This window comes from Neolamprologus brichardi, chromosome 8, assembly GCF_056152115.1.
Source record: "Neolamprologus brichardi isolate AB-2024 chromosome 8, ASM5615211v1, whole genome shotgun sequence".
In the NCBI taxonomy this organism is placed as follows: Eukaryota; Metazoa; Chordata; class Actinopteri; order Cichliformes; family Cichlidae; genus Neolamprologus; species Neolamprologus brichardi.
The window spans coordinates 11249650-11276862 of NC_142111.1; the positions used below are offsets into that span (position 1 = coordinate 11249650).

Here is a 27213-nt window from a genome sequence, read left to right on the forward strand (position 1 = left end):
GCCGCACATCTGGTAGTTTTGACTGACTTTCTTCCAAAGCCTGATCTTCCCAACCGCCCTCACAGAAACCTATTTAGAAGTGTTTCCAGTTTTCCTCCTGCATTTTCTTTCCCTTTTTTTTCAATTTTTTTTTTTTTTTAGGTCATGTCTCCCGGAACAAGAACAGGCAGTTGATATCGACCGTCTGCAGTGTATTGAAGTTGTTGCTGAGTCACTCAGGGCATCATGGTCTGGTTGTTAGTTATTGATTTTCAGAGAGGCCGATCACATTTCCCCACAATGGATGTCATTATTTATTCAGCATCAGTCTCCAGTTGGGCTTTCATCTTTCTTGATTCCTGCCCACTGCTGTCGATGCTTTCCTTGCAGTTGCTCCACGTTTAACAGTTAAGTCTGTCAAGGCTTCCTTGTCTTATTGTTTCAAGGTTTTCTTGTTTTTTTTTTTTGTTTCTTTTTTTTTGTTGTTTTGTTTTATTTAACCATGAAACAGAAGTCTGGAGATGTAGACTCTCTTTTGTGAGTGTTGTAGGCCAAGATAAGGAACCAGGCGTGTTTTTCAATGCCCAGGCTCGAGCATGGCTCCGTTAAATATTGCTGAATTCATGATTAAAACTTAAATCTGGCTCGTACTGTCAGTGTAGTTTGACATCATACAGTTTATTTGCTTTTCATTCAGCAGAATCTTTTGTTTGTGCATCTCTGTAGCAACAAGACTGTGCCTTCAGCACCAATCAGACTACACTCTCAGTCAGTCGAGTGCATGCAGTCCGTTTCTGTCTGCTGCTGGAAGGCATGGAGGGACACACACACACACACACACACACACACACACAAACACACACACGCAGACAATAGATGTTTTAGAAAGACATTGCCGTACCACTTGAACGTGCTCTCTCATCTACCCCACTCACCCTCTCTCTCATGTTCACTCAGTCTTTTGTCCATGTACACACCACTGTGTGAGCCTAACAACGTTAGGCAAGCTTTGCTGAGCTGTGACAGAGCATGAAATATAGAAACAACAGTACACCATGAGCCCAGCTAAACTTCAGCAATTCTCTTACGCTTTATTCTCTAATATATTGTCCTATAAACCATCTTCTTTCCCTCCTTTTTCTTTCTTTTTTCCCTCTACCTTGGAGACTGCATGAACAGACTTGTCCTTGAGTAATTTCAGTTTGTTTGCGTCCAGCAGTAAACCCCATTGACTTTGGGAAGTGTTTTTGTGTGCCTTGATTCAGCACCTCAGCTGTGAAGGTTCACTCATGATAACAGCCCACTTACAGAGATGTGCAACTTAAGTGCACTTGTGCACACTCCCAAAATGGGACATTTAATAGCATTGCTGGCTTCATTAATCCTTTAAAGCAGTGGCGTTCTGTCGTTCAGACGTTAATGTGGCTCACAGCTCAAATTCATTCAGGGTGACAGAACTAGCCACAGTAGCCACATGATGTTATAGATCTGATGGCGCGTCAAGTGACACTTACTGCATTAGGTACACATGCATCTTAACATGGCAGCTGTAAATTGGTAGCTAATTTGATAATTGAAGAGGGTATAGGAAACAGATCTATTGATAGTCCTTGGGACTAATATACTAATAGTTAAATGTGAGGAAAAAAATGTCAGACTAAGTAACTTGGATGAAAGTAAGAAAACAAGCCAGAAGACAGAAAAATTTTAGCACACTTTTAGCAATGTGGTTAAGTGTTGTCTCTGCATTTGGATTTAGAGTCTCTTAATCACATTCTTCGATAATCAGATTGTGTTTTTAAATGCGGCTTGAATGTGAAATGTGGCGTTCAGCCCAGTGCATGAAATTGTACACTGATCAGTCTGCTGAGTGTGTCTAACATTAGCTGTGCCAGCACCCGCAGCCTTCTTTCCATGCAGGTTGATATCCATGCACCTCTGCAGAATAAGCTCACCTGTCTGACGTGAAATACACAAAATCACTCTAAGGGCTGTCTACACGGGAGGACAAGAGAAGTTAAACTCTTCTCAAACTTGAGGCTACTCATTGAAGCAGCTACCAATGAGAGGGAAGGAAACTATTGACTGACACACGATTGGGTTGTAAATATGTTTGCACACATTCTTACCCAGGCACCACAGTCTGAAGCATCCACCAGCAACCAACCATCAACAAGGGAATTTATGTGTACGTGACTTTAGATCCCAATCTATGAGGTTATGACTGTTGTCCAGTGTGTAACTGTGTACAACTCTCTTCCTTCTAAGCGCACATGGAAGGATTCTAATGCTTTCTGATGCTGGAGGTATTAAAAAAAGGAAAAAAAGAAAATAGGCTTTTGTAAACAGCTGGAATTAACATATTTTTTGGCAAACTGGACATTGTCGTCTTTACTCTGGTCTGTAACAGACTCGTTACTGCAGTAAAAATGCTTGAGTAAGCTAGTATTTTCACATCTGTAATGGATCTGAGATCGCAGAGTAAAGTAAATGAAGGAAAAACTGAACATATATGAGAAGAGTTTAATGACTTTTGGAGAGGGGTTATGTGTGTGCCTCCGGCAGCTTAATGGGGCACAAACTGTGTCTTTTGTGCTCTCTGTGCTGTTTATGTACAAGTGTGGTGCCAAACTTAAGAAGAAAAAGATTTTTGGGTAAAGCGTCAGCTTTGAGACTTCCTCTTATTTGTTGCGAGAGATTCATGTGGCAGTGTGAAACAGACTGAGAGAAGGTGTCTCACGCCAAAAGTGTGAAAGTTTACATGCCCGTGTTTCAGTTTATTTATTTATTTTTTTAATTTCTTATGTTGTTACTTTTCAGGTAATTCTCCAAAGTGATTTAGTGAGGCAGCAAACTCACAAATATACAGGAGAGAAATGCACACTCTGTTAATGTGACTGCTTGTCTTCAGATAAGATAAATGTTATAAAGGAAGCCAGCGTTATGCAACTTTGGAATCTCAGTCATGACGCTATTGTAATTACGGCAGCGCAGTTAAGTTTTATCACAGTGCTTAATGTGTGAAGTCACAAATCTGACTGCTTCATTGCATTTCAGCCACATACTCCTAGCATCCTACGTCGCACGTCGCATTACGGGGGCTCTAAGGTCGGTGTCTGCTCTCTGCAGAGTTGCTCCCAGTCTCTGCTGTCCCAGCATGATGGATGACAGCGTTTATTGCGACCGCGTTCCACTGGCTGTGCTCTCTTTAATTGGATTAAAACAGGTCCACTTGGGCTCAACAAGCATGGTCGCTGGCCGCGTTTATGTCTGAATTACTTCAGCCTGTTCTCTCCCTTGCCGTTGCCTCATCTGATGGAGACAGGGCCGCGTCAGGACAGTCCCCAACCAGAATAGACTTGGCATGAAAGCGTTGTCTCACAGCGTGGCTTTCTGTGGAAAACAGTGCAGTGATGCAGCAGGGGAAAAGAAGGAGGAAAAAAACAAAAACGCCCGTTGGCTCTGCAAATGACATGATTCCAGATTTCCCCACTCTTGTTGCCATGGAAATGTGTAGCATATGTTCAGTAACCTAATTCCACTGGGCCCAAGATAAGACGGCACATAATAACCTGTCTGTCTCGCACAGAACGAAAACTCTGCTGCTGCTGAATTACACCTATGGAGAAAGGGTATAATTCACGTTAATGTTAATGGTTTCACGTAGAAACTAGTGCTTTCCCGTGGCAGGTGGTTTTTGCTGGTCTGCCTTCCCGGGTTAGATTTGTGTCGCAGTAACAGGGGTGGAACTGTTTTAGAAGTTGCCCCCGGGCTCAAGGCACAGCTGCGTCAGCAGTGTCCTCGGCCCCTTCAGATTTGGGTGCCCCCAGGAACTTCAGATTAGCTCTGTGCCCCTGCCATCTCTTTCCCTTCTTCCTCTCTGATTCCGGAGCTTCCTGCTAGCTTCCTGCTTGCGCTCGCTTTGCTCCGTTACTGATGTCTGTTGAAACCCAGTCAGACAGTTTCCTCTGTTTAAAGATTCAAATGTCTGAAGCTGTCTCCACCGCTGACAGATTCACCCATCAAAAAACGAGCGCTGGTCGTGAAATATTCACCGAGGGCACAGCGAGAGGTCAGAAGCCGCTGTTATTGTTTCATTCCTTTTTTCCATTTTTTCCTTTCTCACTGGTATCTGCAGAAGTGATTGGTAGTTCTTAAATCAGTGTGATAATACATATATGGTTCGAGTCCTTCATCATAAGTAGTGTGAACTAAAAAGTGAGAATACAAATGTTGAAACTGATCAGAAATTCACACACTGATTTACTCTGTTAACATTTACACAATATAACCTTTGCTTCTAAAGCTTCCAATAATATTTAGGTTTCATAACAAGGGAATATGTGTTTAATTTTTAAAGTTGCTCTCAGTGTATAGTTTCTCCCGTACTTTCTGGCTGCCTAAGGGCAATTTCTCAAAAGAGCTCGTCTGGTATGAGTCTTTGTACCACTGTCAACATCTTAAAATTGCCCATCTTAATGTTCTATCTCAAGAAGTCTTGGAAAGACTTAATGAAAACTTTCTGAATTATATTTCTATTGTCCCGTGTGATTAAGGCTTTGCTGTCCCCAATCCTTTGTATCACGTATCACCAAGTTTCTGTTTAACTGCTGGTGCTCTAGATTACTGCAAACAAGTATCACTTAATGGCTTATCTCTGCAAAAAACCCCATAAGGGTTGATGTGAGTGAGTCATATTCAAACCACAGAATTACCTGTCATGTAGAAAAAAAACAGGTTCCTGTTAATCGGTGACCCTGACTCATCAGTTTCTTCAAAAAACAGAAAGAACTTCCACGTAACAGAAATGTATCTTCATTTTTTTTTAAGGAGGAACACGTACTCTGGTCTTGTAAGTGAGAGAAATACTTTGATAAAGTCAAAGAGTTCCTGTCTGTGAGACTGTTACATGCAGGCTGCATTCATTACTGATGGGGGTTAAAATAAATTCTCGGTTTTCTCGAGTGTGGCAGAGATGGTGTAAAAGTGCTGATCTAATCCCCGTCACAGCACACAGGGTGTGTTCAGAAGCAGCAGAATGTTTCAGCTTTCATTATCCATTTTTACAGCTCGTCTGATCCAAGGACATATTGGTGTCTGATAGGTCTCTCTTTTTTTCTCTCCAATAAAAAGCTCCCTGCTGTCGAAGAGAGTTGCCACTCCTACTGCCTGCCAGTACTGTTTGCATGTAAGAGGTAAAAAAAAATGTATATAAAAAGTACAAATAGGAATGCCAGGGCTCTGAAACCCTGCTGACAGTTATGAAAATCGCCCCCCATTTTCTCTTCTACTTTAAAAACATCTATCAGTTCATCTTCAAGTGCACAGCAACCAAGACTTTTTTTTATAACATTATATAAGCTTTAAGTTTCTATATTTCCACTTCTCTCCCTGCGCTCACTCAAAAAAACAACAACATCTGAATATTTACCACCAGAGAAGCCTCACTTTGAGCGTGTTTGTGTGGGAGCTACATCTGGAGCCTGTCTTGCAGTTCAAAACAGTCACGCTCTCCTGAGACATCCAGGCTTACATGGCTTATTAAAGTCATTCCTGATAAACTTGCGTTGTAATAAAACTGGTTTCCAAGAAAGTAAAACAACTGTGGAGATTGTTTACATTCGACCGGCCTTATCATAGGAGTTTAATCCTGTGGGAAAATAAGCTTTGGCAATTTAAAAAAGTATAAGACACCGAACTGCACCTGGGTGTATTGCAAAAGTAACACTTAGAAAATGGTGTAGCCTTAATTATTTGCATTATTGATCATTTATTAGGTTTAACAGACCTCATGTTAGTGCAAGGAAGCCCTGATATTGAACTATCGATGGAGACATTTATATTGAGTTATTGATTGATGCTTTTACTTTGAATTACACTGTAAAATGAGAGAAATTGACTTTAACCCCGTAAAGCCTGAACCATGAAAAAATGACCAGAAAATTCAAGTTTGTTGTTTTTGCTTTCTTTTTTATAAATTGAGTATTTAAAAAATAATTATAAAAAGAAATTAAATTATAATTTTTATATAGGTTTTAGTTTGTATCATATTTTACATCCAGTATTTTTTTGGCAATTTATTATCCAAACAATTATAGTGCAATTACTTTGGGTTTTTGGAGGGAATAAAAATCAAACATGATGTAGTTTTTGAGACTTCCATCAGAAACGACACACTTTTGTGTTACAGGGTTTAAAGTATTGTGACATAGTATACAAAAAACAGTCCAGAATGTCCCAAAAGGTTGATTCTGTTCATCTGGAGATAGTGTTTTCAGCGGTGAGCTCCTCACTGCCCCATTGTTCATTCAGTGGGCTAGTTTCAGTCATTGTGCAAATGTATTGTTTATAGGGTTAGGAAAACCTGCAGTCAGCTGAGACTGAAGAAGTCACTTGGATGAATTGTTTCTCCCACTGAAAACACTTTGTCCAAATGAACAGAATCAACCTTTTGGGATTTACTTACCTGGATGATTAAGCATGAATTATTGTGGTTTAATAACAATGCAAATAGTCAGTTGCAGCACATTCTTAAAGTATGAAATTAAAAACTCAACTACGTTTACTAGAAACTGTGGATGGACACACCCATGTTGCCCTGGGCTGTAGCTGGAAGAGTTTCCAACAGCACTGAAGGAGCAGGTTTCACTGACTGACTGGCCAAGTCGCACCTTCTACTACTGTGTGGCTCACTGAGCCGGGGTTTTCCCATCATAGCCTTGGAGGTTTGGTGGATGATTACTTGGGGCAAAAGGGTGTGTGTTTTATGTGCAGCGCAGGCATCAAAAGCTGAAACTGAAAGTTTTTTTTGTTGTTTTTAAACATATTTGTGAGTAATGGCACACAGTAAATTACAATAACAAACACGAAGTATTTGGAAAGTCTGGTTGTTCTTCATTCCATCATTGCTTGGATGTTTTTGTGTTTTGTTTTTGTCGGGATTCTCGGCCTACGTCTTCAGCCAGCTTTTCACCACAGGAAGTCAAGTCTGAAAAGAGGTCAGTTACACTAACATGTTTAGTGCAGTGATCTAACAGGATGGATCACAGTAACTTAAAAAATAATGCAGACTTCTTGTGGCCCTTAATACACTATAAATGCCTTTTTACTAAAGCACACTGTTAAACAACACTTTTTTGCAAGTTTGAAAAATCAGTACTTTGAGGATCCTGACTGAAATATCAGATTTTCAAAACCGATTCTGATATTTTAAAATATCCGAATTTCAATCCCAGAAACAAATAGATTTCCCCAACATTTGTCATGTCAAGTTATTTATTTACTTGTTTAGCCTCAGACCCTACTCAGCTGGCATGTTGCCAACTGTGAAGTTGCAGAGTGCCCCCTGCTGGATAATCTATGCATTGTCAACACTCATAATATTGTTGAAGGGTGTTTTTGACCGTTTATAAATGCCAATACCAGTGGATCAGCAAATGGCTAATATCCTCACTGATATGGGTCATGCGGTGCTACTTTGCATGCACAGAGCTAGAGCTGTCACTACAAAGTTAGTCTTCCCAGGAATACTATATTCCAGAGTAAACAAATTATGCAAACACTCTCACACTGTGCTGCTTTTGGTTCTAATTTCCAGTCAAAAAAAATATTATTTTCAATTTTTTATTTTTTGTAGTAGTGCACACTAGTCTGTTATTAGACACTTGTGTTGCATTGCTCTTCCTCATATACTGCACAGTTACAGGAACAGGTTATGATGACCTGTTAATATCTAAACTCCTTCTGTCCATGGTCACACACGTCCTGGAAATCACATCCTTAAGAGTCAGAGTCCAGAGTTTACATACCTGGAAAAAGTGATAACGAATCTGCTAAGTTTGAAGTTGAGCACAGTTGATCAAAGTTAGAGACCAGCAATTCCTACTTGGACACATCAAGTAGAAAAAGCACAAGTAGAAATTCACTGATTACAAGCAAAATTTCAAAAACGAGTCCTAATGATGTTAAATGCTCTGATTTAAGTAAATGAGTAATTAAGTGCCGAAAATTAAAGCGATTGTATGAAAATGTTCAATTAGGCAGCTGCTTTGTGCTACCTGAATTTAAATGTGAGACACTAAATTTGCAAGATTTTTCTCACACTGTTTCTCTGCTGTCTTGCATGCTGTGTAAGAGCAGCAGCTACATTTACAATTCTTCCCGTCAGACAGGCGCGTACTGGCAGGCTCGACCCAGCAGTGTATGCATTTGGATACATTATTAAATAGGAGCACCCCACAGCGGAGCAAGTTTGCTTCACCTCATTCAGAAACTGAGCTCAGCTTAGATAGATTTGATAGAAAAATTCCTTCACTTTAACAAAATCAAATTGGCTCGCAGGCAGCCAACTCTATTTGATATTCACTGGATCAGTGTTTCACTACAAGCCGCACACAAATGTACCGACACCAACCTACAGCTGGAGTCTGCGTTTTGTCTGCCAAGTATGTTTTCATACCAGAGAGCTGACTCGGTATGTTCCTCTCAGATATATGTCCCAAGTGCATGCACATGATAAGAAACGTATCAGCTGGCACTCAGGCAGGCAGCAAGAATTTTGAGTAAACATTATGTTGAGGTCATGGGATTCTGTATAGTTGCTGCGTTGTTAGTTAATGTTTGTTGTCAAGGCTTTGAGGAAATGTGTGTTTTGCAAAAAAATTTCAAGCTCAGCTAGACAAACTGTCATAGAGCCTGAGTGACACTTGCGCTACGGTAACTGACAGGCCATCTGTCATTTAATATCTCTGAAGTGCTGACTGACTCGCTTTATATTTCTCCTCGTCCTGTGTCAGACTTCATTTATTAGACAGCAGGTTAAATGCTTGAATTGTGGGAAGCTGACATTTTTGGCACGTTTTTAGATAAGAATAAAAATTACAATGCCTGCACTGTACAGAAGATCTGACACTGTACTATAAGACAAATACGATGAGTACTACAAATGCAACAATTAAAATGTTAAAGTGGTCAGTCATTAAAGAACTAGGCTATCAACAGCAGCCACCGTTTCTGTGCTGATAACATCCATTTTTTTGTGGCCATGCTTATGTTTGTGTTGAATGAGTAAATCAGGAGCACTGCGCCTCTAATGGCCAGTGCGATTCCACACCTTCCCCTCAGGCCCTGGGCTCAGGGCCAACCTTGGAAAGGCAGTGCTAATGACTGTCGCACAAAGGCCAAATGTCTCACAGCGAGGCAGGGAGAGACTGGCAAGATTCTCCTCGTTTGATCTCTCATTAGAGTTCAGTATGTATAATGAATCCAAGTAGCCAGAGCCATAGGTGGCCTTAGACACAGTTATCTGTGATTTTGTAGCATTTCTTAAAGCCTTTCTGACATCTCTTGTATCCAGGGTGCTGTAGATACTGATCATCTTGACTATGTTTGCTGTTTGTAGGTACTCTTATCTAAACCCTGAAGACTTCCTTGTAGACACCTGAGTTGTGGAAGTTAATTTACTCTTTTTATGCAATATTACAGACTTGCTCATTTTTCACTAAGACATTTTAGACTCTTTATAACAGTCTGCTGAAACTGTGATTGTCTGACACCCAGTGAAGCGTTGAGAAATCACCGCAGGGTCATAGATGTTTTTACTTAAGTGAAATTCCAGTTTCAGAGAAACTACTTTATGGGCAGCAGGCTTCATTGAGGACCTCATTGCAAAAAGATAGGCTTGCTAGAGGTGAGGGTGCTCTTCTATTCTCTTCCTCTTCAGTGTAAGCTACTGGCTGACTGCCCAGGTCTGCGACACAGAGGAGCTGAAGTGGGCACTTTTAGAGCAGCTCCAGTGAGCACAGGGCCAAGGACAAAAGGTGTGTGCATGTGTCTGTGTGTATGTGTGTGTGTGCTGCACACTTTTGTTAGCGACTGGAACATGTACATTAAAAACATCCTTTTAAGTATGGTCCAGGAATCACAGGCTATAGCACTTCATCCTCTGCTGCAGGCATGTATTGTACATATAGTCCTGTGCAAGTCTTGACCCACCCCTCAATTCTTTATATAGTTTGTTTCCAAGCAGCCAGACTTTATTTAAAGTTTAAAAAAAAATGGGTTAAGCCGTAGTTCTCCAGGCCTGTGAATCATTCTTCCTCTTACATTGCAGAGTTACAGGAATCCTGGTTTCATTTATGTTTGAACAGCTCTGAACATGACCTCTGATCGAAAGTCCTCAAATGCTACAGGAGTACTTTTTATAGGTTCCTGTTAATATCGAAACTCTTAATGTCTCTTGTCACCTGTACAAAAAAGCCAAAGAGAACACAAATTGATAGGCATGAAAAAAAAAAAATAGAAATATATATCTATGTACAGTGAGAAAAGGGTGAGTATGCCACGTTACACAAGAATTGGACTGAAAATCGGTGGCATCGGGCGTTATGGAGTAATTGATTATTTCAGATTTGAAAATTTGGCTTAAATTATTGTCAGTTTGTACAAATGGTGAGTGTCTCCACTTATTTGTACAACATGGTGGAGGCTCTGTCATGGTTTGGGGCTGCATTTGGGGATCCCGTCAAAACTGATTCAATTATGAACACACTGAAGGACTATCAGATTTTGAACAACAATACAATACCATCGGGAAAAGTATCTCAATTGGCAACAGCTTGACCATGATCCCAAACAAACTACCAGTACAATAACATCATACCTGGATAGAAAAACACATGAGTCATGGATCGGCCTCCCCAGAGCCCAGACTTCAGCATTATTGAAGCAGTGTGGGATAATCTGGACAGAGAACAGAACAAAAGGCAGAAACATCCAACGAAGAGCTTTGATTGTCCTTCAAGAAGTCTGGAGAACTATTCCTGAAGACTACTAAAAAAAACAAAAGCTTGACTAAGAAAGTTCCGACTTGGTTGAAGAATATAGGTGCTTCTTAGAATTGTACAATTTGACTTATCTATTGTATTTCCATGTGTGTTTGAACATGCATGAAGTGAAGGGTGGCTCAAAGTACTGTACTGGGTGTGCACATAGTACAGTCAAAATGCACTGAGAACCCCAATTGAGAGGTTATAGTTGTTCATCACACTGTACTGGGTGAGAGGTAAATACCGCTGCTTATAACGAGTATCAATAAGATAATTTAAAAAAAAATCCTTGAGGCTGATCACTTTAATAAAAAGCTTTCATGGTGTCAGCTAAAGATGGAAATATAATGAATCTGTGATCCCTGTGCTGCAGTGAGAACCACATCAATTGCTTTAACAAATTCTCCACGTGGCTGACACTGCAACTTTGCTCTCTTGCTGTAGATGAAAGAGGCCTGACAGTTATAAATGTCCACAGGGTAGAATCTGTCATCAGACATGAGGTGTTGACACTTGTTGTCGTCATTGATGTTTGCGGCACTCAGATACGCAGACCTTAAGAGAGCCAAACATGATGTAAACATGTGCCATCCCAGCTGGCACAGTGCTGCCACTTAATTCAACTACTTTTAGCATAGCTGCTGAAGGTGCGGAGACAGGGCTGTAGTCTCAGGACACACCACAGACCTTTCTTTTCTTTTTCTTTTTTTGTGGTTAGATGAACAATGTCAGCTATGTCCTTGATATTATTACTCAATGAACATTACTTCATTGGCACCCCTTTTTTGTTAGTGGCTAGAAGGGCACTTAATATTGCAGAGCAACCATGAAGACATTGCAGATAAATGCAGTGATAAAAGTGTTTGTGTGCTTTTAAAGAAAAAGTGTGTTCTATGTTTTGTTTATCATTAGAAGGCTGAGTTTACTCCTTACAGTGTGGACTTCAGGGGTGCTAAAGGCTACTATTTGCTTCTGCTTCTATAGTTTTGCTATCCTGAGAAAACACAAAAATGTAGGTGGACAATAAAACTAGCAGCAGTGCTGCATCTATAGATAAATATAGCTAGATGAAGCACACAACCAAGCAGCGAGGACCCACACACTCAAGAGACAACTAAAGTAACACGTTCACATTTCTTCCTGCTTGTCATTTCCCTCTTTACCTCTGGGAGAAGGGATGACAAGAGGAACAGACATTGCGCTGGGAGCAAGAGGTCGTCTGTAAGAGGTCCCCCTGGGATCTGGGGATTCGCTTGATTTGAAAGGTTTAATGAAGTTGAACTAAAGGCAGTTGGCTGGCCGTGACACATGGCACTTCAGGGGAGAGGAGCAGGACCCAGGCACTCCAAACTGCAGTGTCAGCAACAAGGAATTATCAGAATATGCTTTTATAGAAAAAGTTTGTTTTACATCGAGTCTCAGATCTCACTATAACCTCTGTATGCCCAGCTGTTTGTCTGTTTTTCACCTGCCTTGACAGTCATTTATCCAGTCCACTTTGTGAGTGCATTGGTGGGGACTTTAGCAATTGCACTACTGAGTTTAAGGTCATTGGCTCTCATGTTTTGGCTAAAGGTTGTCCTGTGTTACCATTGTTTCCAGTTCACTTACTGCTACCTGCTACACACTGTGTGTGTGGGTGTGGTGTTTGTTTGGCATCACAATTAAGTGCCAAACCCCTACTCTAACCTAGAGCTTGCAATCCTGTGACTGTAGAGCAGCTGTCTTCCTGGTTTGCTTGATATGCACCTGGAGTTCTCCCTTTTTTATTTGGGCTATTTTTAAAGCTAATAAAATGTCAGGGGTTTTAGATTACTTTTAATTGTGATTCATTTGCCCAATTAGAACCTGACCGATATTTTTAAGACCAATACCATTGGTCTATAAATTTAAAAAAAGCAACAAATGCATTATTGCGATGGGAATGCAGAGCTGAAGTACAGAAATGTCTGCTCTGATTGATTGTTTCAGGTCATGCCCTAAACAAAATCTTTTAACACAGCAGCATTAGATGGTGGCACATGTAGTTCTCCAACCAAATATCACACAGAAGATCAACAAGCTTCAGTCACTTTGAGGGCAACATGTTCTCTGCTGGGGTCAATGTGAAAAACACTGAAGTATCCTGGCTCTTGGCATCTTCCCCTCAGCTATCCTAAAATCCCCACATTACCTTCTCTGTTGGTGTTCACACATGAGCAGCCTGAGTGACACTGACATTTATGGGTTTGTCCAGATAGAAACCGTGTCCGTCCCTTGGGGCTGTCCCTCTTCAATCCGCCCCCACCCCAACCCTCTCTGCTGCACAGTTGAAAGTATCCGACTGTGCTGCCTTCCCTCCAAGGCCCTCTATCAATAAGTCAGATTGACTGAACTGCAGGCACTCAGAAAGGATTGTACACACGTCAATCCACAGTAACAGACTCCTTTTTAGGTTTTAGTTTGCGAGAGGTGGAAAGAAACCGAGGGGCCTGAATAGATGGATTTCTTTCTGTGCTGTTTTCTCTGTTTGAGTCCTCTTAAGATATGTGGATAGTTGCAAGCTTTAAATTTGCTGTAACTCCAGTGGCATGAATGACTTGCCATTTAAAATATGCCTGAGTCATAAGTGCTGCGAGAATTAATAGACCCATCCATTTGAAATTCATTTGGGCAAGGGATTGACGTGACCTTAAGTTGCTCCCATCTACCCTGCATTAACATTCACTGAGAGGGGAGAGAGGCGCTAATATGAAGTGGAAAAGATCCTCTGTGTGTGTGTTTGTGTGTGTGTGTTCTCTGTTTTGTTTTGTTTTTTTTCTTTTTTCCCCTCTTCCTCTCTCTCTCCTGTGTTATAGTGAGTGTCAGTTAAGGAAACTCAAGCAACACTGTCCTAGTATTCTGAGGCGATAGCAGCCTCCTCTCCTCTCTTCTCGCTCCTCTTCACTGTGCGCTGTCTCCCTGGCTCTAATCAGGTGGCCATTGTGTATGGATTTACTGCCCTCAGTGCCCCCAGGAGGGAGATTTGATTTTTTTTCTAACCCTTTCCCCCCCTGCACTGACTAATCTTTCCCTCTCGCACTGTATTTTTCTATTCTACTTCTTTCTGCCTCTCCTTGTCTTGCGTTTTCTGGGTTGTTTTTGCTGTTTGCTCTTTTCTTCCTTTACGTGATCACCCTGAATTTACCACAGGCATTTTAATGTCAATTCTCTGGCTTTTTCCATAAGAAAAATCTTGTCACGTTTCCTTCTCTCCTCTCTTGCTCTGCTGACACTTTAAGCTTCGCTTGACTGAAATAGCTTGCGCGTTTATGCAGCAATGTAGTTAATATGCATCTATTTTTGCCAAGCACTTACAGCTATATGGCAAAAGGTATTACTGACTGATTTGTTTGGTTCATTCTGTTCTGACTCATTGTTTTTTCTCCTTTTTTTTCCCAGCCACTCTCACTCTCCAGGCTCCATGGCAGCAGCGGTGCAAGGCAGTGAGTGGTCATGTGGGCGCTGTACTTTCTTAAATGCCGGTGCAGCACCTCGCTGTTCTATCTGTGAGGCGCCACGCCAGAAACCCGACCTCAACCAGATCCTGCGCCTCAGCAGCACTGAGGAACACCGCTGGACCTGTCCCCGCTGTACCCTCAATAACCCGCAGGGATCTGGGGCCTGCTCGGTCTGTGGCTTTGGTCCATCACCCGCCACTCACACACCTCCTACGACCACCATAGCTGCCACTGCCAATGGTCTCCCTTCTGCTCCCACTGAGCCCCCAACACCCACGATCACCCCCACAGTGCTACTTGAGCCCCATGGACAGCATCCAGCTAAGGAGGAAGTGTTTCGGCGGTCTGAGAGCAATGGAGAGGTGGGTGGTCAGGAGGGTCAGCAGGCGGGCTGGGCTTGTCCTCGGTGCACACTTCACAACACCCCTGTGGCGCTTTCATGCTCAGCCTGTGGTGGGCCTAGAAAACTGTCTCTGCCTAAAATCCCCCCAGAAGCGCTGGTAGTGCCTGAGGTGCGCACACCAGTAGTGGGCTTTCCTGTTCACACAGCCGCTTCGGTCCCGCTACTGATTGACCTAACAGATGACTCCCCCCCAGCCCCGCCCTGTGATCCTCAAGAAGCTCCCCATGCGTCTTCACAGGCCCTCGCCTCCACCTTTACTTCATTCTCCTCCCTCCAGAACAATCCTGTGCCTCGCAGCAGGCGAGAGGTACCGCCTCCGGGACGCCCACCGAACCCAGGAACCAACACTCCCAGCCCCACTTCCCCTTCAGCTGCCAGTGTGCCACCCCAACCTGGCCCACAGAGGCCAGCTAAACCCAAGCACGCCCAGCCCCAGGAACCTTCTTACCCCAGCAAGCGCCTCAGTATCTTGGAGGAAGAAGAGTCTCAGCACCACCCACTGACGCCCCACCTCCCTGTTGCTTCCACATCAGCCTCTACCTGGAAGTGCCCTAGCTGCTCCGTGGCCAACCAAGGCAGCTCAGCGAAGTGCGAGACCTGCAGATCGTCAAGGGGTGGTGCTGACCTCATCGACCTAGTAGGCTGTGAAACGGTACGATTTACCCCAGCAAGCCCCTCGAGCCCGGACTTTAGCACATGGGCCTGCTCTAAGTGCACCCTGCGCAACCCTACCGGTGCTCCCAAGTGCTCAGCTTGTGGTTCTTCAAAGCTGCATGGCTTCCAGGAGCAGCAGGTGCCTCTACCCCGCTGCTGTACACATTGTGGCCTCGCAGTGGGGCCTGGTACTGCATCTTGCTCCTGCACACCTTCCTCTTCTTCATCATCCTCAGGTCATAAAATACGTAAACAGGCCCGGGGCTTTCCTTCATCCTCTTCTGCCGTTGCCTCCTCTGGTTCTTCTTCGTCCTCCACCTCATCTAGCCTCCAGGAGAAAGTAGGACAGTGGAGCTGTCCAGCATGCACGCTGCTCAATGATATCAAAGCCAAGAACTGTGCAGCATGCCACACACCCCAGCAGTACCTCACCCTTCGCAAGGTGGTTAAACCTCTGAAGAGAAGGGAGAGCATGCATGTAGAGGCGCGACGACGGAATGATGAGGGCGAGGCAAAGGAGCTTTGGGAGAACATAGTCAGCTTCTGCCGGGAGGTAAGAGAAAAATGTTGCTGTTAAGTAATTATTGAGAATTTGAGGCTGCTTCTGGAGTGTGGTTGTACAAATAACCAACTCTGGTTATTCTTTCTAGTTCCTTTGAGTTAGTCATGTCATGAGTCACCTTTTTTTTTTCTTACTTTGCATGCATGTGAATGTCCTGACTTTGAGACATCAAAGGCTGCTTAATTTCTATGTGTAATGCGTCAGTGGGAACACATTGCCTTTCAGAGCACAGTTCTCTCATTGTATTTCCTCTTTTTGTGCTGTCATTGTTCCCACTACTTTAATATCTCTAATTTCAGAGAAATGTCAATAGGTTTTGTTATTGCCGTGTTTCTGCTTGCTTCCTTAGCTGGGTTTTTAACGACCACATAGTGAATCTTTACCACCTAAATGAACTACGGATATGGAGAGTCTAATGTTTATAACCAGATTACCTCTGGCCCTCGGCTGCAGTGAAGTCACTTCACAGAATTTTGAAATTCTGTTTGACGACTGTGACTCTTGTGTCAGGAGGATTTCATTATTTTGGTTTGATTGTGTCTTTTGATTGCTCTGATTGTTATGTTCAAGCAGCAATCTCCAAGGCTGAAAAATGAAGCCAAGGTGGAAGTGCCAAAAACAGTTTCTGTAGTGGCCACTTGAGGATTGCTCCAAAATGAGTCCATTCTAGAAAATTCTCTTATTAAATTGCCCAACAGCAGAAGTCAATCGTCTTGGTATCAAAACATGTTTTGGTCACAATAGATGTATTGCTGTGCCCCCCCCCCCCATATGATTCACCCGTTTATTAGGACTCACTGTAACTGATGCGTCTTCTTTGACTGACAGGTGTATGCTGTTTCAGCTTTAAGCTAGGCATCTCCTCAGCTAATACGAGCCCCTGAACACTGTAGAAGGAAAGCAAAATTTCATAATTTTGCATGCTATTGAAATCTGTCAGTGCAGAGTACCCAGTGTGTAGTCTATAGATGTAGCTTGGTAACCAAACTTGCTTTTTAGTTGAAAACATGGCACTCCACCTTTTGATTGTCATTCTAGTTCCCAAAATCCAAAAATGCCATTGTACAAAATGATAACTCTTCATTGCTGGAACTTGAACCAATGGGTGATGTCCATCTTTTTTTTCTGTCCAGCTGTAGCTTAGTTTGTATTTTGGAGAGATTTTACACTGCTTAATGAAATATATTTCCTTTCACTGTGTCGGAGCAGACCTCTCAGTAAGAGACAAGAAATATCATTATGAATGTAATTTCCTTTTAAAACAAAACTAAGTACGTTAATTTTACCAAGGTCGGGACAGACAGCAAGAAGTCCTTCTATAGCACACTCAAAACAAATATCACACTGCAAAAAGTTAATTATGATGTTTTTACTTAACTGAAAAAGAACATACTTATAGTAATTATGTTTTTAAAATTATAATTTTAATAGTGTCAAATAGCAATCCCTTTCTACCTGCTCCAGTGGCTTTTGTATGCAGTTGTCATTCGAACACTTCTTGCTTTGGAGAATATCTCAACCCTCAACATAACTAGCTGAACAGGAGAGTTCAGCTAGCTTCTCCGTTGTAGATGTTGTGCCGAAAAACCTCTAGTTTGTGACAGGAATATTCTTTCTGGATTAAAATGACTTGATGTCATTCATTTTTGAAATATGATTGACAGATTAAAGATCAACAAGTCAATTTACAACAGTTTAATTCCAGGCAGTCATTTTTTGGCAAATGCTAGAAATCACTTTTTGGCATGACACCAGATGATTGATGTTGTTTGGTTTTTCTCATCCCGAGCCTGAGTCTTCACGTAGCCCAGGGCCTCATACCACTTATCTGTGCAATGATGTAAGCAACCCTGACATCGGTTCTTTGTATCAAACTGGTTCAGGCTCACTTTATCTCTGCAGTGCTCAACCTTTGATAAGCCTGTATTATGTTATCATGGATATGCTACTCAGGCCTATCAGAAAGGTTCATTTGAAATCATTTAAGACCGCCAGCACCTGCTCGGGAGACCAACCTGATTGGTCTAATTACACCCCAGAAAAATGAGGGCATTGCAGAATGTTAGACCGTTTAGATTCGGCTAAGTTTCCAGCCGGCTTTTATTCTGTGAATTTATTTGGGTGTCAGATGTGTGCCCATTTACTACACCGGCATGACACCTATCCTGCCATGTTTACAATAGCATAAAGTGAGCCTTCGAATGCATTATTAATGCCTTCTTTGAAAGTCACAGGGCTCACTGCTGCAAGCGTGGGAGGGAAGTTGGCTCGGTAGGAAGGAAGGATATCGGAGATCCCTCATCCCCACCTTCTCCTCCTCTTCTAACTTCATCATTTAAGCTACGCTTTCTTTTATCGTCTGTCTTTTTCTCCTCAAATATTTTACGTCTGCCCTTTCTCGAGCTCTTCAAAGTACTTCATCTTCCTTTTATCCCATCTCCTTCCATCACATCTATCCCCACATGCTCATCCTGTTCTGCTAATACCTCAAAATACACTTTCCCCTTGCCACCCACTACACCCCTCCACCCCCATTCCACCCTCTCCACACGACTGCACTCTATTCTCCACTGTAGTAGTCAGTGTGAGCCTGGATGTGTGCGTGCGCATGTGTATTTGTTAAGGTGAACGTAGGGCTGGCCTATTTTTAGCAACGGAGTTGGAGTGGAGGGGAGCACAAATGATATACTTCCCTATAGTGAACGTAATCACTGACGGCATCAACTGCTGCATCTCGGGTTCACGGGCCAAAGAGATTAAGGGGGGTGGGGGGGGGGGGATAAATTGGTAAACAAGAGGTGCTAGTCTCTCATTCATCTCTGCCAAGGCACAAGCACTTGCCAAGCACCAAAATGCCAGTGGTGAAAATTTAATAATGATTAAAGCTTTTGGTTTAGGCTGTAACAGGATGTGCAGTACAGTTTGACAGCAAGAATGGAGGGACCGCTTCAGAGCACCCGTTTTCTCTCTGCTGTTGGGTAACTGGGCCAAACTGGAACTGGAGTTTGTTTTTGTTTTTTTATAAAAAATATTCTCTGCTCACCTGAGTGTGGTTGCTTTCTCTTGCCTCTTTTGCTTTTTTGACTCTCCCTGATTGGTTTTGAGGGTGAGAGGTATGTGTGCGTGTGCATGGTGCTAATGCCTGAGAGCAGTCTGCTTACTCACTGTGCCAAACAAATAAATGCTGCTAACAGCCATCAACTTAACTTGTGAACTGTGACACACAGCATGGATTGAACTGCTTTTTGCTGTTCCCTTTCCGTGCTATGCAATAAAACCAGGCCACATTGCAGCGGATTGTTCTTCTCTTTACTACTCTTCATACTACTTAGTTGCTTAATTTTGTGCCATATTATCAAGGACCTTCTTGCCAGGCTTGCGCTGCTTGTTACAGTATTGTGCATGGAAGGCTTTTTTTTCTTCTTCTTTTTCATAAAATATGCTTTCAAGATGCTAATCTTGTAGCTTGGGTATCAGAATGAGACTGACACAGCCTTGTATGGCTGCCAGTTCTGAGTCTGGAAATGATGGGAAAGCAGCTGGTTTTCCTAGCTCAGCACTGAGTTGGCTGATTGCAGTGTTTGCATGCTTACATGTGCACAGCGATGGAAACAGAGGCGGCAAGACAGCCAGCAAGAATTATCCTGTAGAGTCCACAACACCAGAATCCTGATTTAGGAAATTGCTTTATACGTGATTATAATTCCTACTTTTACACTCTGCTAAAGTCAGATTGTTTAAACTTTGGTGCTTGGATTGTAGAATATTCGATATGAGGAATTAATGCTAATTCAAGGTTAATCTCACATTAAATACACATTGCATCTTAATAGAGATGTGACGCAAGTTAAAAAGGGAAATACGATCTAAATTGCCTTTCTAAGGTATTGGGCCTCCATTCTTTCCAAATATATATATGTATATATATATATATATTTTTTTTAATGGTAACAGTGGAAAGTCTTGTGTAACACGTCTAAGGAGCCTTTAAATGAAACCAAATGCTTACAAGAACAGCACAATGGGTCTGCTGCTCCTCTCACTGTAGGGATCCCAGTCTGTCCCAGCTGTCATAGGGTGCTGGAGAAGTTGCCAGGTTAACGCATACAATCAGACAACCATTCAGACTTTACATACATGCCCACAGCCAATTAACTTAACAACCATGTCTTTAGACTGTGGAAGGATCCTATAGAGGCACAGGTAGAGCTCCACACAGAAGAGAAAAATGGTTGTTTTGAACCAAGAATGTAAGGATCAAACATTGATTTAAATTTTTTTGTTAATTTATCATCTGTACGATCCTCTGAGTCCAGACTGCAGTCCAGAGTGTCATATCACTGTGCCGTTTCAGAAGTGCCTAATTAACATCACAGAGCATCATGTACACTCCAGATATGAATAGGCAAGTGGCTTTAACCTTTGAGGCAGACTGCAGCAGATCATTCTGCTGATGATAATGTCTTTCAAATGGGTTAGGGCAAAACCCTTAAAGGTACTCACAATACAGGATGTGAGTACAACCGGATAAACCACAGGCACTGCGTTCAGAAAGAATGGATAACAGATACGCAGCATAACCTGGTAGGTTTTGGTAGCACAAATGCGCACATCAGTAGCAGCATTAAAATGTGTCTGTGTAGGCTCCCTGTCATCCAGTTTATTGTAGTCTTAAGAGATTTGGAAAAAAAGAAGACAACTAGATTAAAGTTTTAAAAGACATTTCACCTCTATTCCAAGAGGATACAAGCTACTTTTTTCAAGCTCTTAGGACCAACATTAAAATAATTCATATAATATTGTTTTCATTCTTAAAATAGAGACTATACAGGGTTCGTACGGTGCTTCAAAGCCTTGAAAATACTTGAATTTTAATGTTGCTTTTCAAGGTTTGAAAAGTGCTTGAATTTCAAATAGTGCTTAAAAGTGCTTGAAAGTGTAACTGTATTTCATTCACCACAAATAACTATCTGATTGAATAGTTTTCTTATCAGATCTAAAAATAAAATGAGTCACAAAATGTAAAAGCAAAATTTCCCCGCCTTCGCTGCCTTGCGCCTCTGTTTCAACCAGTCAATGGTTTCAACATGTGACCCCGCCCCTCCTTCGGACAGTCGGGGATTAGTCCGCTAACGTACCTGTAGGTTGCTGTTTTAATGAGTTTTTGATGGAAAAAGACAGTCGCATGATAGGTGAGTCCTAGTAAATAATTTTCCAGTACGTGTACGTTACACATGCTATTTTTTAAAATTATGATTATTTTGCTAGCTATCAAACTCGCTGGAGAAATGATTGAAATGCACTGAGTGTGATGCAGTATGGCAGCGCTGTTATGGAATATGCTGTGACTTAGCTAACATTACTTAGCAGTACTATGAGTTACTTTGCTCAAGTGAAAGCTTTAAACATTAGCCCGATACATAACTAGCCAACTTAAGGCTTTCTGGTTAACCCTCTGGGGTCGACGGACCCAGAGTCTCCATTTCAACTTGGGTCGAACGTGCGGACTTCAAACTATATACTAGTTTTCAAATTGTGTTGATAGGCCACGTAAAACCGATGTTATTTTTCTGAATACAACAGTGGCGTTTACTCCGGAGAAAAACTGTAAAAACGGTGTGTTCTAAGGAGAGCGCTAGCAATCACGCTTTGCTTGTGAGCAATGAGTAAAATAAGTAAAAGTAAAAGAAATAAAGAGGCCAAATCAAAAGTAGTCAAAAACGGCCAATTATACCCTGGACCCCAGAGGGTAAAAGGCTAAAAGCAAAGTTGTCACCAAGTACTGTTTATATTTGTGTGTATTGCTGCAGCTTTTTAGAATATTAGCTTGGTGCCTTGGTCCCTCAATGGTAATATGAGGGACTGATCCATATGGTCACAAAGAATAGCCACTTGTTTCTGTGCGACCAAAGTTCCCCGGCTTTCATTCAAAATGTGTTTATGGTCAGCACCTACACATTAAACTACTTTAACATTATAAATGTCTTCAAGCTCACACTGACAGTACACACATTTATGTGTATTTGTATATGAATATTTCATACTTTAAGGCTGCCTGTTTATTTAAGGGAGATGGACAAAATACATTGGAATTGTACATAATAATATCACAGATGATAAATTAAATAGATTTTAAGTAGATGCTTGTGCATTCTTAAAGTCTTATATGTTGAATTGAACTATGTGACCTATTCAAAGCCTCTTCCAGTCAGTGCTGTTCTCCATGCCTGTCTGACTGTACATGATGTTGTTAGCACAAACACTTGAAAGCTTGAATTTGACCCTGAAAAAGGTGTATGAACCATGACTATAGAACTGTAAATGCAAGGGTTTCCATACATTTCACGTGAAGTAAAAAAGAAAATGTTTCCTGTTTTACATCAAGCTCAGAGAAAAATTAATTAATCCCACAATAATATAGTGTCAGAAGTAGGAAAACAAAGACAAAAGCTTTAATGGCTGCATTAGTAACAGCCAGAGCTCAGCTGGGGTTAGAGCAGTTTGTATGTAACAAGTCAGACTCTTTAACCCTTGGTCGCTGATCATAGTTGTCTTTCTCATGTCTGTTAACATACAGATTGTATTCTTTGAATTGCATTAGTTGAAATTTCAGGATCTGTGCGTATGTAGGGACAAAGCTTTGATCTTAACCTCTGTGTTAAATTGATATCAACCCAAAAAAGCCTTGCGATAAAAGCCTGCACATGTGTCACAAATACACCTGTGAACTACAGAATCAGTAAGCTACGTGACGACCTTGGATGGCCAGGGTGGTAAGGAAGCATTCAAGTGACTCTGTCTAGTAGCAAATGCTGCATCCAGGCTACAGAATTGGATTGTGGGGGATGGTTACCAATTGATTCGCTTCACTCTAACTGCCAGTGGGGTGCCCGCTTTACATCACCCCTCCGCCTGCCTTGCGATGCAACTGGCCGAGTCCACTTCTGACACGGCAGATGGGAAACTGGATAGGGGTTTGGCGTGTGTGGCTGTTTGCCATCTCAGGTTTGTACAGGAGAGTTTTAGATGGGCAGATAGTGTGTCAGGTTTGGTGTCTGGATCTGTTAAAGTATCCGTGTAGTTCTACTCCTGTGTACAGTAGCGGGGCAGTGTTAGAACCCATCGTGTAATTTAAAATGTGGTGTACTCTGCAGGGGAATGTGCCAGAAAGCAAGAAGCTCCAAATGTTTGAAAGTGATTTGCATTTTTGTGCCGCATCCTGGTTAGGAGAGTACAAGATGCCACAGTTGGGCTTTTACTGTGCACATAATAATCTCACGTGGAAAGTGGAAAGAATAACGAGTAAATGTGGAAGGCAGTAATTCACCCTCACTCATAGCATGATCCAGGGCTTGTGTGATGGTCTGTACTGTCCTGCAAATCATGTGAAATTGCAGGATAGTTGGTTCTTTAAAAACTTGCATTAGCAGTTTGAAATGCTTCAGGTCCTCACACAAGATCCTTTTAAGAGTGATCATATTTTAAAATGGATTTTGGAGTTTACAGATGAGGTGTTTTCATGTTCGGTAGTTTTCATGTTCGGTAGTTTTCATGTTCAGTAGTTTCACTCCTTTGTCTCTCTGCCTTCTTTCGCTCTGTCTTTTCCTCCTCTTTCTCAGAATTCAGTGAACTTTGTGGATGACAGTTTTCCCCCCGGACCTCGATCTGTCGGCTTCCCAGAGGGCGACAGCGTCCAGCAGCGAATCAAAAAGTGGCTGCGTCCCCACGAGATCAACTGCAGCAATTTCAAAGACCGAGGAGTCAAGTGGTCTGTGTTCCGCACGCCAAGGCCCTCGGACATCCTGCAAGGACTTCTTGGAAACTGCTGGTAAGCTGATACACCTGAACATAAGAACACACAGCACACTGATCGTTTAAGATAACCTTAAAAAAACCAAACCAGAACAAAAAAGGCGTTGTTGATTAATGATTTGATTGGAGACAAAATAGAATAGCAGCAGATCCTCAAAGCAACAGGAAATTTTTCATTCCGTTAAGTCTCTGTTCAGTTTCTGAGAAAGGTCAGAGGAATGCAAAGCAGACAGCAGCCAACACTTCTCTGTGTGCGTCTGTCAGAGTCTGCTTTCAGTGGACACTGCCGCTGTGAGCTAGAGATGGTGTGGCAGTGAAACGGTAATTGAAGAGGATTAAAGAGAGAAACTTAAAAAACAAAGCAAAAAATCAAAAGAAAGAAGGTAAGCATGAAATGAAAGGTTGAGCACAGCGGACAGATGTACAGATACATGTGACAGGGAGATTATTCACAGTAATGTGGTCCTGGACACACGCTTTATCTCCCTGCCCTTGTTCTGGGTGCCCTTTGGGGTTTATGTGTGTGTATGCTGTTGTCATCCATCATCTTCCTGTAAGCATAAACGTACACACGCACACACACAAAATAACAACAAAGCACAGTCAGTCAGGAAGTTGTCCCCAGTATAACTTTTCGCTTCATCACCAGCGCACACAGCTTATCAAAAATAACCCTCCCCTGAGCCGAATCCTCTCACTCGAAACAGGATGTAACCCAAATTCTTTGTCATTGGCTTCGTCTCCCCCACTCTCTCACTCTCTCACACACGCTCACACTTGTCCTAATAAACCAACAAACAGCCCAGCTTCTGCCAGCCCAGCCAACCAGTGACGGCAGAAGAAAGTCGTGCCAGTCGCCTCTGTCCTTGAGTACGGCTGCAGTACAGGCCAACATCAGAGTTCACATTATGACGCGGCTAATTGGATTTTCATTGGATTCCTTTTTTTTTTTGGCCAATTTGTATTTCATCAGTGACTGAATGGGTTGATCGGCCTCACTCAGCTGACACTTAAACAGATGGAATATAGCTTTAGTAATGCCGCCACACAAGAGCTTCACTCTATAAAATAATGTGCAGACTGAAAGCAGCACTCCTTTTATCTTTTCAGATATTGCTGCAGTACTGCCAGAGGCAAAAGTAGCTGCTCAATTTGACAATTTTTTTTTTTTACTTTTTTGCTTTTTTTGTTGATAGAAGAATCAAACTAGTGCATGTACAGCAGTGAGTCTGCGGCGTGCAGAGGCAAATACCTTTAGCTCATTGTCCCCTCCGAAAAGACCTTTCTTTGCACAGCCATTTCATTAATAGTGTTTAAAGATCTTTCTACATTTTCCGATGAACTAATGTACACTTTAAACTCTCTTCCCTTTCAAGTCGAGTCCTCATGTCCCCAGCTGTGATTCCCCAGTGTAAAGAATTACCATTTTCCACATCTATCTGGATTTTTGATTAGCTAATTTCTCTTGCAAGTTAATTAGAGGAAGCAAGCCTGTTTGTCTTTGCTGTGGGGTGTATTAAGAGTAATGGGGAGGTAACCAGAAGGCACAGAAGCTTGACTCATCAAATGTGATTGATTTTCAATGAGGGCTAATTATGTATATATGTATAAAAAAAAAGTCTTTCATAGTGTTTGAGGCACTCTGTTCAGGAGAATGCTTTAATTCCACATTTAGACTTTAATAGCAGCTTCTCAGTTATTTTCCATTCCTGTCTAATCACATCAGTTGACGTTCCTAAACCATGCCTGTCTCTTTGACGGAAGACGGCGCTCATTCAGCCATTCACTTGTCCGTCACACTCAGCTGATCATTTATGTGGTTTCTCTGCCTAATTCACATTTTCTTCGTGCCTCGTTTTAGTCGCGTCTGTCCGTCCTGATGTGACGTTTCATTTTCCAGTTCATTGAATTTTATCGGGTCTCTAGGTTCCTGAGTGCACTCGCTGTGCTGGCAGAGCGTCCAGAGCTCGTGGAGAGGGTGATGATCACCAGGACCATTTGTCCAGAGGGGGCGTACCAGGTTCGGCTATGTAAAGACGGGACCTGGACGACGGTGCTGGTGGACGACATGTTGCCCTGCGACGACTACGGCTACCTTCTGTTTTCCCAGGTAAGTGCAATGCAGAAAGGTGTTTACGCTGATACTGTAAACGGACAAGAGGGATTTTTAGATAGACTTATATAAAATGGATAAATACTCAAACAAATGTCTGAAATTTTGGGGAAATAAATATTGCAGATCTCTTTGTATTAAGTTGGGAATTCTTAATACGCAAAAAATAAGAAAAACATGATATGTTCCATATTAATTGCTCCAGATCTCTGAAACATGAGGGTAAATTACTGCCGGGGAGAACTGACAGATCCAAGACTTTGGTAAAGACCTTCTCGTCCCTTAGTTTGACCCTGAAAACGAGTGCGTTTCGTGGGCAACTCTTAAAAAGAATTACATTTGACTTGGTGAACCCTGAAAAATAAGCCATTAATTAGTTCAAGTTAGTTGATTATGTATTTCTTATCACAAGCACATCTCAAAGGACCCCAGTGAAGAGAAGAATCTAATTAATGAACAGCCAACAATTACGGGTCAAATGAGGTACTGAATTATGCAACGAATAAAGCACAGGCAAATAAAAGCAGGCATTCATGCGTACGGGAGAGACACACTGCGACAGCGTGACACCTTATCTACACCTTATCATGACTCCAACAAACGTCATCTTTTCAAAGAAGACAAAGGAGCAAAACAAGAGGGTAGAAGTCGCGCTCGGTGAGGCAGTGACCTCTGAGCATGCGAGAAATGCTGGAAAAACATTGCACATTAACAGATAAAAAAAGAGCAAATAAGAGATCCTACCTCTGTTATCAGGTTATCATTTTCATTGACCTTTAGATAGAGGAAACTAACCCAAAGACAACATCCTGATCCCTTTCTCAGTGAGTCATACTCAGGCTGATGTTTCCTCTCTTACTTTTTCCAATCATTCCAGGCTCAGAGGAAGCAGTTATGGGTGGCGCTGATTGAGAAAGCCCTGGCCAAACTCCACGGTTCCTACTTTGCCCTGCAGGCAGGGCGTGCTATTGAGGGTCTGGCCACGCTGACAGGGGCTCCGTGTGATTCCCTCATGCTCCAGGTCAGCTCCACAAACCCGCGAGAGGAACCCATCGATACAGACCTCATCTGGGCCAAGATGCTTAGCTCCAAAGAGGCCGGGTAAGAGAGGGAGTAAAGGTGGTTCAGTTTAAAAGGAGCATATAAAATAATAAACCTTGTTTGAAAACACTTTGAACCAATATTCTCTGATCAAAACTACAAACAGAGGGGCACTACAAAGGTGCTGAATGCCAATTTAGAGCATGTGTCCATAATAAAAGTTGTGCCAGTCATCACTTTGATACACAAGCTTTCAAAGCAACATGAGACAAATAGTGCAACTCCAAAGGGGCCATTTCATCTGCGTCCAAACTGCAGGTCCATCTGCCAGAATGATTATTTAT

General features: G+C 42.2%; 1 protein-coding gene across 4 annotated transcripts in view; it reads left to right on the forward strand.

The window, feature by feature from the left end:
• The window catches only part of capn15 (calpain 15), a 56381-nt gene that overhangs the window by 15332 nt on the left and 13836 nt on the right, over window positions 1-27213 (forward strand). For 3 of the 4 annotated variants that reach the window (XM_006808022.3, XM_006808021.3, XM_006808020.3), the window contains 4 exons: window positions 14226-15894; window positions 23523-23731; window positions 25642-25825; window positions 26706-26929. In XM_006808022.3, coding sequence (XP_006808085.1) covers window positions 14248-15894; window positions 23523-23731; window positions 25642-25825; window positions 26706-26929 — 2264 coding nt within the window. In that variant the 5' untranslated portion in view covers window positions 14226-14247. Of the gene's footprint in view, window positions 1-5112; window positions 5168-14225; window positions 15895-23522; window positions 23732-25641; window positions 25826-26705; window positions 26930-27213 lie in introns of all 4 variants that reach the window. The other variant, XM_006808019.3, reaches the window with a different exon arrangement.